The sequence below is a fragment of the Acartia tonsa genome, chromosome 6, assembly GCF_053477335.1.
Source record: "Acartia tonsa isolate MP-2025a chromosome 6, ASM5347733v1, whole genome shotgun sequence".
NCBI lineage: Eukaryota > Metazoa > Arthropoda > Copepoda > Calanoida > Acartiidae > Acartia > Acartia tonsa.
The window spans coordinates 36,524,124-36,539,568 of record NC_137265.1 but is presented as its reverse complement, the minus strand read 5'-3'; the positions used below and the strand labels follow the sequence as shown (position 1 = coordinate 36,539,568).

The following is a 15,445-nucleotide window of genomic DNA, read 5'->3' as shown; positions in this document are numbered from 1 at the left end:
TCTTCAAATTCACATAGCTTGGTTTATACATAGTTGTACTTTTTTTCAAACATGACAAAAAAGTTTTACAATTTTTGCTATAATTGAAAATGGTACATATAAGGTTATTTACAGACGCGACATTTACATCTTTTTCTAAAATTAACCAACAGGTGTCGCGGGCATTTATATTTAAGGGTGAAATTTCAATATTTAAATTAGTTTAATGCATAATATATATATTTATACATAGCCACGCTACTCGGTAACAAACTTTGTCTGTTCGTCCGTCTGTCCAGAGGCTAAATGCCAATCAACATACTCGGCTGCGAACAGAAAAACAAACAATCTAAGACTATTCGAAAATCTTTATAATTAAGAAATATTGTGTTACTTTTAGAGGATAAGTTTGGAAACTGCTAGTTCGTAAAAACTTATCAAGTTTTGATAACAGTAAGTTTTTAAGCTAACGAATTGGAGAAAATGTTTATAAAACTTTTAGAACTTGAAAATTGACAATTGAATGTCAGCTCTCTCCCTCCCCAGTTTTTACTCTGTTATACAAGATTCGAACCTTTGGTAACTGGCTTATTACCTAACTTTTTTGATTATTTTATTTTTCAATATTTCTATGCTTCGTTACAAATGGATATTGTCATTCTTGTTTTTATCTATTTACATATATTAATAAAGTTTATACTTTATCCTTTATATGATAATTTTACCCTTTATCTAAATACAATATCTTGTAGATTTGAAATTCATCAAATACAGTAAAATAATAAACAGCAAAAAATTAAACTACGTATCAAAGCTACCTCAAGCTTGTTTAAGTCCATACGTCCAAATAGATCATTCAAACAGGGATGGGGGTTAGTTTATCATTTGTTTGTCATTACTTTGGACTAAATTAGATTATAATAGGTACTGGGTAACAAACCAGGGTAAGGAATTGTTAGGGAAAGGAAAAAAATACCTCCCTCCCCCTCATTATTTTCAATTTATTTAGAAAATAAGGCAGGGGTTTAGCGCTTCATATGCACTTTGAGAAAAGAAGCATTATAATTAATAGTAAGTTGTGTTTACTTTTGAATTGATCCACAATTCTTTCTTTCACCGATAGACAAAATATCAACAAGTTAATATGAAAGACCTTGTATGCAAATTATAGTCCATTGTACTATCTGTAAATCCCAGTAAGCAACCCTTTGGTCAGTTTGTTAGTTGTTGTTTTGCCACGAGGGATTGCAATATTAATCTTACTGAGGTGGGTGTCACATCGATTCCGCGAAAATTTCAAAACTTAAAATGATACAAATTAGCAATTAAAATAAGTTCAAATATGACGGGATTGAAGCAGTTTTGCGCTGTAGTAAAAATATGTAATCCTGATGGCGTTTGACAATGTATAACTTTTGCGGCAGTGATGACACACTATAACTAAGATGCTGGGCGCATTATTAAGAAAATTTGAAGATCTACAGGAGAAAAATTACGATGCGTTCAAGGCAGACTAATTTTTTGAAAAGAGATAAAATTAAGGAACTTATTGAAGGACCCTAAATTATATGAAATCATTTTATTAGGTGACATATATATGTCCTTCATTTAAATAATGGGTTAATATATCTTTTATTTGACTCAATATTGCTCCTTTTTAAAAAGCTGAACTTTAAAGAGTCCAAACACGTATTAGCATTCCGATCTAATTGCGATACTTTGCAGGCACGGGGGGTTATATATGGTGTAGGCAATTGGGGGTATGGTAAGCCCCCATATGGGGAATGTTAGCCCATTTGAGGGGTAGGGTGGTAGTTAGACATGTTTTGATAGCATAATCAAGACATTCAGACAATATCTTATACATTTTATTTAACCCTTTTTTTGCTCTTGTTCATACTAGGTTCGAGGCTACTTTGTGATTTGTCTGTAAATCCGTAACGCCAAGGGGAAAATATTATTTTCTCGGCTGCTATTGAAAATAGACCGCAAATTTTTTCAATGAAAATCTTCTATATTTAACCAAGCATTATAGTAAATTAAAGTATAAATATGATTCTGTCGAATATTTGACAAACGTGAATGCTTAACATAAAGTATTACTACCAGAAACTGTATCTACCAAAAATTGTTAATAGTCGTATGTTAAATTCGGAGTTTCTTTTTTTATATAAAAAAAGAATTATTGACATTAATTACGCAGCAAATCTAGCTAAACACATTTAAGACGATAAAAATACTCTAAAATAATTAAAGAAATGCTTAATTTAAACTATCTTAAATTTAAAGGGGTCTAAATAAGATAAAATGAAATAATTAAATCTTATTGTTAAATCGTCACAACAACTATAGTAGCAAAAACTTACTTCATTATTTATAAAAAAAACATTAGATCTAATAATCATGAATATGATGTTTTAAAAATTTAACTCAAATTCATCAATGACAATCATCACCATAAGAGTATCGTAGCAAAAACGAGCAAAATAAATTTTGAATGAAAAATGGACGGACAAAAAAAACTTTATTCTGTGAAGATTAATCACTTATTATTAGATCCACTAGATAGCAAAGTCCTTGCTTCTAGCTAAAGAATAGCAAAATTATCTTCAGTTAGTTAAATGCGGGGGTGTTTTATCAAAACAACAACAAAAACAGTGTTAAATGATTATTTTTCTAATTAACAAGGACAATTTTACAGAAATCGACATAAATCTAAGAAAATTAAATTTTGTTGAATGATTAAAGCTAGGTTTTATTTATTTATCAAATTTGAATTTTAACTAGCAAATCGCATCTCTATATTTAAGGTTGTATTGTATGACCACTATCTGGAGATAATGATAAATAGTAAAATTTTGTTAATTACTTCATCACTGAGATGCCTGTAAGGCAACGCTTATAAAGGTCGATTTCACCGGGATAGGACAATGTAAATAAATTTCTGCCCTTGGAACATGGCAAAAAATTGTAAATAAAACTGCCAGTGTCATCTTAAGGGATAAAACAATAAATTGTATAGGTATATTAATATTATTGTTCATCCCAAATTTTCTTTTTGGAGATTAATACCTAGAAAAAAATGGTTTTGATTACACAGAAAACCCATATCTATAGAGCAGCTGTGCTACTTTTTATAAAAAAAAGCTTTAGGCAGTGAAAATGAATAATAAAGCAATTATACCATTTTTATATGAAAATAATTTCTAATCAATGAATAATCTATGGCTTTTAAATACTAAAAAATAAATAAACCTGAAGGGACATTTTATCTGAAGAAAAACTATTTTTTTAAAAATATTTGTTTATCATTTGTGTACAGGAATGAAATACAATAACAGGATTACAAAAGGAGATTTTTGGTTAAGCCCCACGAAAATTTTAACATTTATATGCATTTTCACTAGGGATAAGACAATGGAAAATAAGTTCATGTACACACACCCAAATTATGATGAACATAATATTGATTACCCCCCTACTGTAGATTGAAATATTTAATATAATCCAATCAAGATTTAATAAAAGTACCCAAAAGAGCCTTTAAACAGAGATAAAACTTTGGGTACCAGTATGAACTACATTCCATTGTTCCAATCTCCCAGATTTTTAATATTACCTTATAGATTCTAGAAGAAGGTCCATAGGTGTTGACTGCTTTCTGCACTCTGTCAATTTTCTTTCACTCGCCTGTAAAAATAAAATATAAATATTAAAATCACGAAACCTTTCAAACTATAAAATGATAATGGATGTAGTATTACGTGGATTTTACACCAGATTTCCATAACAAAGTGGAAATTACAGCGGGTTAAAATAACGATTCCCCCCTCCAGCCCCCATTCCCAATCTTCTTCCCTCCTACTGAACGAACTGACCAATAAAAGAGTTCCATGCTAGCATGCTAAATTGAAGATAAATTTTACCCTGTCATAATATCCACACATATTCTACATCCATTAAAATAATAATAATATCATTTGCTTTATGTTTTCTTAAAATTACAAAAATTATAATAATGCTTTGGTCCTAATAAATTCCATAATTGCACAGGTAGAACTTTAAGACAAAGGTCATCCATTCAAAGGTTGGTTGTCTGTCAAATTAATTGAACCTAATTTAATAGTCCAGACGTTTTGGCATATTTTTACTTTGCTGGTGCAGTCCAGACGTCTTTCTTGTTTCTTTTTGGCATACATTTTTTGCATTCAAATTTGAGGAATGCTTTTAACAAAAGTTCATTACTTGAAATTATAAACTGATTTTAAAATAAATTGCGTCTTTGTTGCTTATAATGCGCATTTTAAAAGCTTTAAAATTGGCGTAAAAAAACAGATTTAATTAAAAATGCATAATTTGATAAATATTGTGTTTAAATAACAAATTAGATACCTAATTTAAAAAAGATAATTTTGTCCAAAAGTAGCGAAAGAACAATAAATTCTACAAAATACCAGGGATCTTTATATATAAGACAATGGACGATAAATTGAGGAAGATCCTTAAAGATGATACACAAAATAAGCCATTCTGTAGATTACAATTAGTGGTTTGAAAGTTTAAACACTCAACTTCATGAAACAACCAATCAAAATTCAATAAAAGTCTCCATAGTTGTTAAGACAACGAATAAAATAAGGTTATTAAAAACTTTGGGGACTAGTGTAATAAACACACATTGTCCCCCCTCCTTCCTAACAACATATACATAAATCTATGTACATTGTACAACATACAAGAATCAATATTGAAATTTGAATATGAAATCGTCAAATCTGATATGGACATACAAGGAAAACATAAAACTTGTGAAAAAATAAAATTTCTCCAAATATTTTGAAGAAAAACTGCAATTCAAAGTAAATATGCCATTACCGGTCAACAATAAAAAAAATTTAAATAAAAGTTATTTTCCTTAAAACCATGCATATATGTATGTTATCTTTATTTCTATTTTTGTATTGTGATATATGGATGCTATTATTATTTTATAATGGCAACTTTAATGATCACAAACAAAGTATTTTTGAATCTTAAGTCAGTTGCAAAAACAACATGGCAAGAATTTCTTACTATAACAGAGAACAAATATGTTTCTAGCCACTGTAAAGGCTCTAATCCCCACGGGGCCTTATCAAAACTGGACACTTTGCCAGTGGGTCTCTTATAATCATAACTTAACCTAACCTAACCACCAAAAATGTAAAATATAGACCAGGTTTGTTTATTGTCCAAATGTGATAAAATATAAACATACTAAGGAGAGTACCTAAAATCTATTTTAAATTCTAAGTCTTTTTTACATAAAGTAAACAAAATACCTTCGTTTATTAAATTAAAGAGGCTGTATTTACGATCCCTAGGTCCCTGAACACACACGGACAACCAACCACACAAACACAACATACAAAGAAAAATGCGAGATGCAAATTTGCTTGAAATTTGAGTGGATATAGGAATAGGTAAGTTTCTTATATAAACTTAGGTGGATTAGCCCTAAGGGGAGACTAATATTAGGAATATTAGGAACCTTGATTGGTAGTGGGCAAATTAAGAGTGACTTAATTAAGTGTTTGAATAATTCATCCTTGCGTTTTACCTCCCTGACCGCTAATATGTTTTTTCTACACTTTTTAAGGAACAATTCAACATTTTTTAACTAATCAATTATTGATTAAAACCCTCATCTTTCTTCTTTATTTGTATATACTTGATAATAAACATAATTGTCCTTGTTATTTAGCCTATTTGCCTATCCATTTAGCCCTTAGTTGCCGAGGAGTCAAATATCGATATGACCCCTTATTCTTCTTCCCTTGGCATCATACACTACTAGCACATAGAGTAATTTATCAGAGATAGAGAGGCGACAATACAATCTTTATAACTCTAGTCCCCAAAGTTTTTTAATAATGTTTTTATATTCGTTGCATTACCAACTTTGGATTTCACTGCATTTTAATTGGTTGGTTAATTTAGTTAAGTGTCCAAGCGTTTCAACCACTAATTTTTAGAGATCTAAAGGGATAAGACAATGGCCGAAAATTGATATATATCCCAAATAGTGATACAAAAATTACCCCTTCTGTAGATTACAATTGGTGGTTGAAACATTTGGACGCTCAACTCAATGTACCAACTAATCAAAATTCAATAGAAGTCCCCAAAGTTGTTAAGCCATTAAATAAGGAAACGTTACTATAATACTTTGCATGTTTAGTTTTGTGTGTTGGGGAGTTTCCCATCTATAATATAAAACTTTTAGATGTGTAGCACGAAATGCCTTGGCTCCATAATACTTAACTTATCAACATGAACAGTTAAGACTTGCAATCAAAAATTGTACATTAAAGTGTATCTTACAGAAATGTTTTCACTGTTTCAGTATAGCAAAAAAGGTTTAAAATTAATTTTTTTATTTTTAAGCATTGTTTATATGAAAAGAAAAATGTTATTAAAAAATCAACTCTTTGCGTCATTGGTCAGAGGTACGCAGAAAATGCATTCACATTCCATTGCATAACTGTGTATATACAATATACATATATGTGTATACAGAGAGATAGGTATACCTAAATAGGGTCCAATAGGAGCTAGGAATTTTTGAACATATATACTTGTGCATAAAAAACAAATTTCAAAAAATATACACATTTAATGGCAATTTTTAAACATTTGATAGCACAACATTTGTCCAAATTAGGGTTGGGCCGGATACTTTTTTGGCCGGATACCGGATATCCGGCTGATTTCAAATGCCGGATATCCGGTAACCGGCCGGATATCCGGCCAACGCCGGATATCCGGCAAATATCCGGTTATCCGGCCAAATTACCGGATATCCGGCCGGATAACCGGCCAAATTACCAGATATTAAAGTAGTAAAAAAAAAATTTCTTCAGAAATCTTATATAAATTTACATAAAGTTAAACTTATTCAGAAAAAATGTTCTTCTAGCTTCAATAATAAGAAAATTATAGCCATTTAAGATTTTAAAAAGCAGAGATTTTTGGTGTAAAGTATAAAAAATTATAGAGCCGGATATCCGGCCGGATAGTTTCAATATCCGGTATCCGGCCGGATATCCGGCCCAACCCTAGTCCAAATTATAAAGAATTGAGCTATTATTTAAGATACTACATTTACCCTACTTAATATCAATGTCACGCATCTGATAAAGCAGCAAAATAATTTATTTAACTCGTCTTCAGCTTAAAGAATATAGTGTATCACCTGCCTGACAACTAGCGGATGCTTACATCCCTGACAAAGAAACACACACATGATATTTTTTGGAGCCAATATACATACATATACATGCAAAAGGAAGGATATCCTCCTCTCATCTTCACCCCTTTCCTCCCCCCCCCCCAACTCATACTCAATATAAAATATGATGAGATGTTATCTTTCCTGTGCACCCCCCCCCCCCATCCCCCAAGTATGCCTCCCAATTCAGAATTTTTAGAGAAACATTTCAGATGTTAGGTTGTGAAAAAAATGACTATTTTTCGGGATTTATGAGAAAATGAAAGTTGGAAAAATTAATAAAAACTTTAAAAAAGAAAAAAATATATCCATGTATTATTGGCTGCTTTTGTCTATAAATCACTAAATATGTAAAAAAAAATTTTATATTTTTCAACATTGAAAAGAATGTTAGGATAATTTTTACCTAGTTACCATTGTAATTTCTAAAACTGAAATTTTTTGAAATATCCTATTAATAAGTTTGATCACTCTATATTATTATACCTATTGGCTTATAACCCGCATAACCATTATTTTATCACCTAGGAACATTTTAACAAGCTGATATATTTATTTTTATAGCTTATATGGTATATAATTTTCAAGAGGGTTGGTGGGTGAAACGTGATAATATATTATTTTAACTTGATATCACATGACAGCCACCACAGTGGTTGTTACATATATTTAAGATTTTTAGGTACATATTTTGCAAGAATGTTAATGGTTATTGATGAAGAATGAAAAAAATCAGAAGAAAAAATGAGTTTATTCGTGTAGTTTTAGAACTACAAATAGAAAATGAAAGCTGTTCATATTTGATGATTGGAAAATGCTTTAAGGTTAATCTGATTAAATAAACTTTTAAATTCATTTGTAATAAAACTAGGAGGATGTATTGGAATTACTTTTCAGGGAAGCTTTGTGCAAGTTCTGAACAGGATTTAGCGGATTATAATATTATTCCTTTAAAGTTAACCTTACGAATTTTTGGTTTTAATTAAATATTACAAAAAATATAGGCTGGCAACTCTGCTTTAAAAATAGAACAAATATTATGAAAGAAACACTGCTGTAAAAATGTAAAATATGGAAACCCTGCGCTAAAAATTATGCTAAATACAAAAAGACAGCAACCCTGCTAACAAAATAAATGAAAACACAAAACGTTGGCAACTCTGACATTAACCTTGAACTTGAATAATAAAGATGGCGAAGAAAGATGAGTATGTGAGAGAGAGAGAGAGTGTGTGTGTGAGTGAGAGAGAGAGAGAGAGAGAGAGTTGAGAAAGAAAAGAAGATGATATATGCTAGTGTACATTATACATATGTATATTATTCATTTGATATGTTCTTTCAATTTAGAAAATCTTATGAAATATGAAAGGATCTTAGAAATCTTTAGATTACAGTTATTGGCGGAAACGTTTGAACACTGATAGTTTTACCAACCAACTAATATATAATGAAAGTCCCCAATGTTTTAAAGCAAATGAATGAGATATAATGAATATAACACTAAGGGTACCAGTATAATTTACAATTCAATGTCCCCACCCTCCAAGTCCCTAGATCTTAAATTAGAATGGTTGACTAAATAAGCTAATACCAAAATATTTTGTCTGTTTTATATGAACTTCATATTTGCTTCTAAGGAGAAAAAGAATGCGGTATTTGGGGGGGGGGGGGGAAGTGGATAAAAGGGGACATGATATGCTGAAAAATAATTCTTATAATGATGGCCCAAATTATTGATGACCATTTTTGTATGCTAAGGTATGGTACATTTCATTATGCTAAAAGCTCAGTGATGGAGGGGACAATAGACTTTAGAATATGATAGTATCTATAGTTTTATAAAGACGTCCTATCCTTCGTTGGGTTGAAAACTTTGGGTACATTGATTAAATATAGATTGAGTTATACAAACTAACAATATCCAATACATTGTTGATCTGATCTACGCTGTTTCTCTATGTACGCATCAACTTACTGGCCAAGATTACAATTGCAAAAGTTAGAATAATTGTACATAACATTAAAGTCATGTATTGAGGGTCTGAATTATTCGGATAGTGGGTTTAGTACCATCCTCTTTACCATCTTCCCATATGTGTGGAATGTTGCAGGGATCTAAAGGGATAAAACAATGGCCGATAGATTTATGCACATCCCCAATGATGATGCACAAAATTACCCCTTCCATAGATTACAATTAGTAGGTGAACCGTTTGGACACTCAACTAAATGAATCAACCAATTTAAATTAAATAAAAGTCCCCAAAGTCGTAACGCCAACGAATAAGAAAATTTTATTATAAAACTTTGTGGACTAGTGTAATAAACAGCCCATTGTCCCCACTCTTTCTGAATTTTTCCAATTATTGAGGAATATATCATCTGAAGAAAATATAGTACAAATAAAACTTTTTTTTTCATTTAAAATAAAAAGTAGGAAAAAGTTTTACTGAAAAAACAAAACAATTCTACCAATAGCTTAAAGCTTTAAATGGCTAGTTTAAAATGTATCTATGGCTAAAATCTAGGGAAGTTTTTGAGTACAAACTAAATGTTAAGTACAAAAATAATAATCCATCCATTTGTGTGTGTATGTACCTATGTTTGTGTGTGTGTGTGTAAATACAAATTATAGGGGTTGTGCTGTTGGTATATTCTAAGGAATGCGGTGGAGCCACAACAACAACTGTTGAATGTTGTTGTTACCCAAAAAAACAAGGATGATAACATTCCTTAATCATATACAGCACAGCTTAGAAGTAATTTTCACCGCATATCTCATGTATAAAGCTAACAATATTAAAGAAATTATGACGTTTTAGGTGATATCAGATAACAAGGATGATAACACCCTTTAATTATATATAGCACAGACCAGTGATAATCAACTATGTGAAACTTCAAAAGATATTTTAACATTAACTTTAACTATATAATTATAATAATTTGTAATTTTTCTTAATTATTAAACTTTTAAATTAAAAAAATTAATAAAAAGATTAAAAATACATAAAATAAGGTCATTTTTACATTTTAAAAGATTCTACAAACTTTAAGGTACATCTTTTAAGAAGAAGAGTCCTATAAAAATATCTTTATTAGAAATACCCCTTGTAATCAAAAAACCTTACAATTCTTACATGATCCAAATTAAAATACCAGTTACAAGTTCTAAATGTAAAAGTCAAGTATTTTTTCATCTTTCTAGCCCCCAAACATACAACTCCATAAAAGCATAAAAAACGAACATTTTTTGCGTCTTTTCTTACTACCCTTTACGATTTTTTCTCCCTAATACTACGCCTAAGGGAAAGAGAGAAAGAGGAGAGAGAGAGAGAGAGAGAGAGAGAGAGAGTGAGTGAGATAGAGAAAGGAATTTCTATGATTGTGTGTGAAGTAACCGGTTCTTGGTCTTAGCTGCAGGCAACTAAGCCATAGGCCTTCTGTGTGTGTGTGTGGTGGTTGTGTGTGTGTGTGTGTGTGTGTGTGTGTGTGTGTGTGTGTGTGTGTGTGTATGTGTGTGTGTGTGTGGCTGTGTGTGTGTCTCTGTGTGTGTGTGTTGTGTGTGTGTGTGCATGGCATATAATATGTACATGCAGATAAATATAGGCCCATCTATACATCTCCCACCAACCCCCCCAAATTTTATGCATGGTCAGGGGATGTAAGGATAGGAAAATGAACGATAAATTAATTTTCCACTGTTTCATATACAGGGATCTAAATTCTAAAGGGATAAGACACTGACCGATAAATTTATGTACATAACTAACGATAACACACAAAGTTACCCCTCTAGATTTAAATTAATGGTTGAAACGTTTGAACACTTAAATTAATAAACCAACCAATAAAAATTCAGTAAAAGTACCCAAAGTAGTTTAGTCAACGAATAAAAAGTTATTAGGGGGGAGTTTGGGGACTAGGGTAATAAACAGCCCATTTTCCTCTCTCTCTTTCTTTCTTTGTTCATATCTTTATAATATCACCTTTACTAGCTTTTAAACATTATTGTTGAATGAAAGAAATGTAAATTTCTTCCATCATCCAATGGCATATCACTAAATGCCTGAATGCATGGGCACAATGGGTCATTTCGGATCATTTATTTTTCACCCAAGTGTCCACTAGTATACATTATGTACCAGGGATCTCAAGGAATAGGACAATTGACGAAAAAGGAAAATCAATCAAGACAATGAATGAGAATATTTGCTCATTAGACGTTGGGTCCCAATGAATCTTACAATCAAATGTTCCCTATCTACCTGATTACATAGCCATCAGGGAGGGAAAGGCCAATTTAATTAAAATAACATTCTCTTAAAATAATTATTACTAATTGGGCGTTTTTAGCTTGAAAATGTGGAACAAACAAATTTAACTTTAATCCAACATTTTGAGGTATCATGTTTGGAGTGATGATTAATTGGATAAAATATGAAAAAAAAATTCCGTTTTCTATTGCCCATTGTCCTATAAAGTTGGGTATATACTTGGTATATATACTTACATACATCCTAATTATGAATGTATCATTAAAATATCTTATATTTATATCAGGGGTCTAGGGGTAGGATGATGGCCTTAAAATCTAATTATAAATCTAATTCTTATATAAAAGTACCAGGATGTGTGTCTGCAAATTAAGATCTCATTAACCGCTGGACTGATATGATTCCCGTATACAATGAAGTTTCTTATAGATCCAGAGAAGGTTTATAACTAGTTTGGGGGAGAGTACATCTACCTCCTAACCACCCCTTCTTGTCATTCAGTGGATAATCAAGAGCTACCAAATTGACAATTAATTTATTCTCCTTTCACTGTATCCCTTCCAAAGGTTACAGGATCAATTTATCCTGTATTGTCCCATCCCTGTATCTCTGAACAAAGATGGACCGAGCAAGTAAAATTATGTATATTGGTGTATTATTCTTCCTATTTATAAATGATGCTAAATAACAAGGATGCCATCATCCACAAAAACCTAATATTTATCATTTATCATTAATAGTGAAATTTTAGAGACTAATTTTATCATAAAGAGAGGGGACATTGAGCTGTATATTACTCTAGTCCTTAAAGTTTTATGAGAACGTTTTCTTATTCGTTGGCTTGACAACTTTGGGGACTCTGCTCGAATTTGATTAGTTGGTTAATTTAGTTGAGTGTCCAATCGTTTCAAATACTAATTGTAATCTACTTAAGGGGTATTTTTGTGTACATCATCCGGTATCATCATCAATTTATCGGCCATTGCCTTATCTCTTGCGATACCTGAATTTTATTTATTTTTGTATTTAAGTTAAATAAATCATTGTGTAATACTTTTAATGAATAGGATTATTTTAAAATGAATGACTTATATTGAAGTGTTATTCATTACAGTTTTACAGACAAAACCTATTTTTAAAGTAGCAGCGCTTCCAAGAATAGAATTGTAAGATAATAGATGCAGACAGACAGATGGACGTACATACCATGGGTATAAAGTTGCTGCGCTACAAATAATAATATATTTGGGAGATAATCCATCAGTTGTAGAAACCATTAGAATTGGCATTGATAATATAATAGTTACATCAACCTTTAATGCCTATTTAAATTAGGAATCTGAGGGGATAAGACAATAAACGATAAAATGATGTATTCTATCTCTAATGATAAAAAAATCTTTAGTTAGTTTCAAATTATCGGTGAAAATGTTTAAAACTTAATCAAGATTTTAAAAAGTTCCCTAAAGTTTTTAACCATCTTTATTTTATCTGTATTCAATCTTGTGAATAAATTCCAAGGAGGTTGTCATCCTTGTTCTTTAATAATTTTTCCTTGAATTTGTTATAAACAAACAATAGAAATTAAAACAATTTCCGAAACTGATTTATTTTTACCACAATGCTATTTAGTTATAAGTAGCGCAGCTACTCTATATTTAAGAATATTGACCGGAAACCTACAAGAGAAATATAAAGCTTTCGTTTACATATACAAGCTTTTTATTTTCAAATGAATGAATCTAATGAATTTTTAAAAATTTGTAGAGGGGGTAAAATAAAGGCTTTCAAAGTTTTAGGGGGGTATACACACCACTTACACCCATCCTTGGACGTCTATGTTTATGTGTGTAACACCTCATTGTTTTAGATTATTGTCAATTTGTTTTTTCTGCGCTACATATGGACTCAATTGTCCTTGGCAATATTGATTTAGCACGGCATTGGCAAATCTTTAACCAGAATGCTATGCTATGCAAAAATGCCTCAAATAGCTTTGTCGGAGAGAAATATTGAAGAGGGTTAAATTTTTGTACTTACTAATTGTTACTACGTAAGGATGTTAGTATTCTTGTTGAAATGATTTATTTAATTTTTAAGAAACTGCTTTTCTTTAAGAAAACAACTTAAAACATAAATGTTTTCTTAGTTTTTTTTATCATTACTCTTTGAGTGTTCTCTATGGTAATGGAATGTGGAATGTTGCCTCACTCCCAAACAACCTTTCCCCTCTTTTAGAGTTCCTTTCTAAAATTTAGAACCCTCTCCATTTTCTTATTCATCTCTAGATGTGTCTTCAATTCCGCACATGAATAACAGTAGCATATCATATGGGCCACATATTTTTACAACTAATGAAACAACTCTAAACTTCAACCTAATACCACCTACCTAATTGATAAGAATTTTTGCCGGGATCTAAAGGGATAAGACAATGGCCGATAACTTGATGTACAACTCCAATGATGACTCTCCAAATAACACAATCTGTAGATTAAAATTATTGGTTGAAACGTCTGAACACTCAACTTTATAAACCAACCAAACAAAATTCAGTAAACGTCCCCAAATTTGATAAGCCAACAAGTAAGAAAACATTATTATAAAACTTTCCATCCTAATATGAAATATTTTTTGGATGTGCAAAAAAAACTAGCATATGTAAAAATGTGCGGAATTGATGTCCCACCTCATCCCTAATCTTTGAAAAGAACAGCTGATCACTCAAACAACAACACAACAGCACAATACAACACAACAACCCAAGGAGATGGAGAAAGGACAATGGCGATTTTCTTTCAGCCAAATTTTACTGTATAAAAAAGCATTACATACATACAAATAAGAATTGAAGGAAATATTACAAATCCTACTCCATTGTCCTATCCCTATATCCCTGACAACCACCCCGCAACAACATTCTCCGCATGATGAAAAACGACCATTTTAAACAATTTTGGAAAGTGTAAAAAAACAGGGATAAGACAATGGATGATAAATTGATGTAATACCCCTAGTTATTAAAACTTAATATTACCATTTCTTGTGAAGATAACACCTAATCATGGAAATGTTTGGACACTGCAGGTTTGTACAACCCAATCAAGATTAAATAAAACTTTGAAGTCCAATTTAAATTACAATCCAAGGTCCTCTCCCTCCCTGGATAAAAGTAGAATAAATTTTATAATGCTTTTAGAAGGGCAAGATTTTCATTGTCAAATTGCCTTTTTCATCCAATTTTTTCTGCCCTTTGCAGCCTTAACAGTTTTTGTACACCTGTCTTAGTCAAGATTATTCATTTACACTTTACTATTATATCCAGGAATCTAAAGGGATAAGACAATGGACGATAAATTGATGTACATCCCCAATGATGATTCACAAAATTACACTTCCTGTAGACTGTGATAGATGTTTAAAATGTTTCGACATTCAACTTAATGAACCAATCAAAATTCAATAAAAGTCCCCAATGTTGTCCATTAAATTAAACTCTGATTGTGTTTATATCTGAAAGCTTTTTAACATTTTTAAGTGTGCACATTGTTGTAAGCCAGGGAAAGAGGGGACATTGGACTGTTTATTACACTAGTCCCCAAAGTCTTATAATAACATTTATTATTCGTTGGCTTGACAACCTAGGAGACTTTAAAAAAATTTTGATTGTTTTTTTTTAAGTTGAGTGATCAAATGTTTCAACCACTAATTTTAATCTACAGCAGGGGTAATTTTGTGTATCATCATTGGGGATGTACAACCATGTATCGGACATTGTCTTATCCTTATAGATCCCTGAAGCCTTTACTAAATTTGAAGAGGAGCAAGGTGCCCCCCATATAAAGTCATAACATCATTTTTGTGCCCTTTACAAATTTTCCAATTTTGAGATAATAACCCTTAATTACTCTCCTTTTTA

At 31.1% G+C, this 15,445-nt stretch overlaps 2 protein-coding genes across 8 annotated transcripts in view; one reads left to right on the top strand and one right to left on the bottom strand.

Moving 5' to 3' along the window:
* The window catches only part of LOC145322525 (activin receptor type-1B-like), a 279,945-nt gene that overhangs the window by 21,794 nt on the left and 242,706 nt on the right, over positions 1-15,445 (top strand). The gene's annotated exons all lie outside the window — the stretch shown is intronic.
* LOC145322524 (protein spire homolog 1-like) overlaps positions 1-15,445 on the bottom strand; it is a 199,256-nt gene that overhangs the window by 36,156 nt on the left and 147,655 nt on the right. For all 6 annotated transcript variants that reach the window (XM_080164618.1, XM_080164622.1, XM_080164620.1 and 3 more), the window contains one exon: positions 3,599-3,669. In XM_080164618.1, the coding sequence (XP_080020744.1) occupies positions 3,599-3,669 (71 nt within the window). The remainder of the gene's footprint in view (positions 1-3,598; positions 3,670-15,445) is intronic.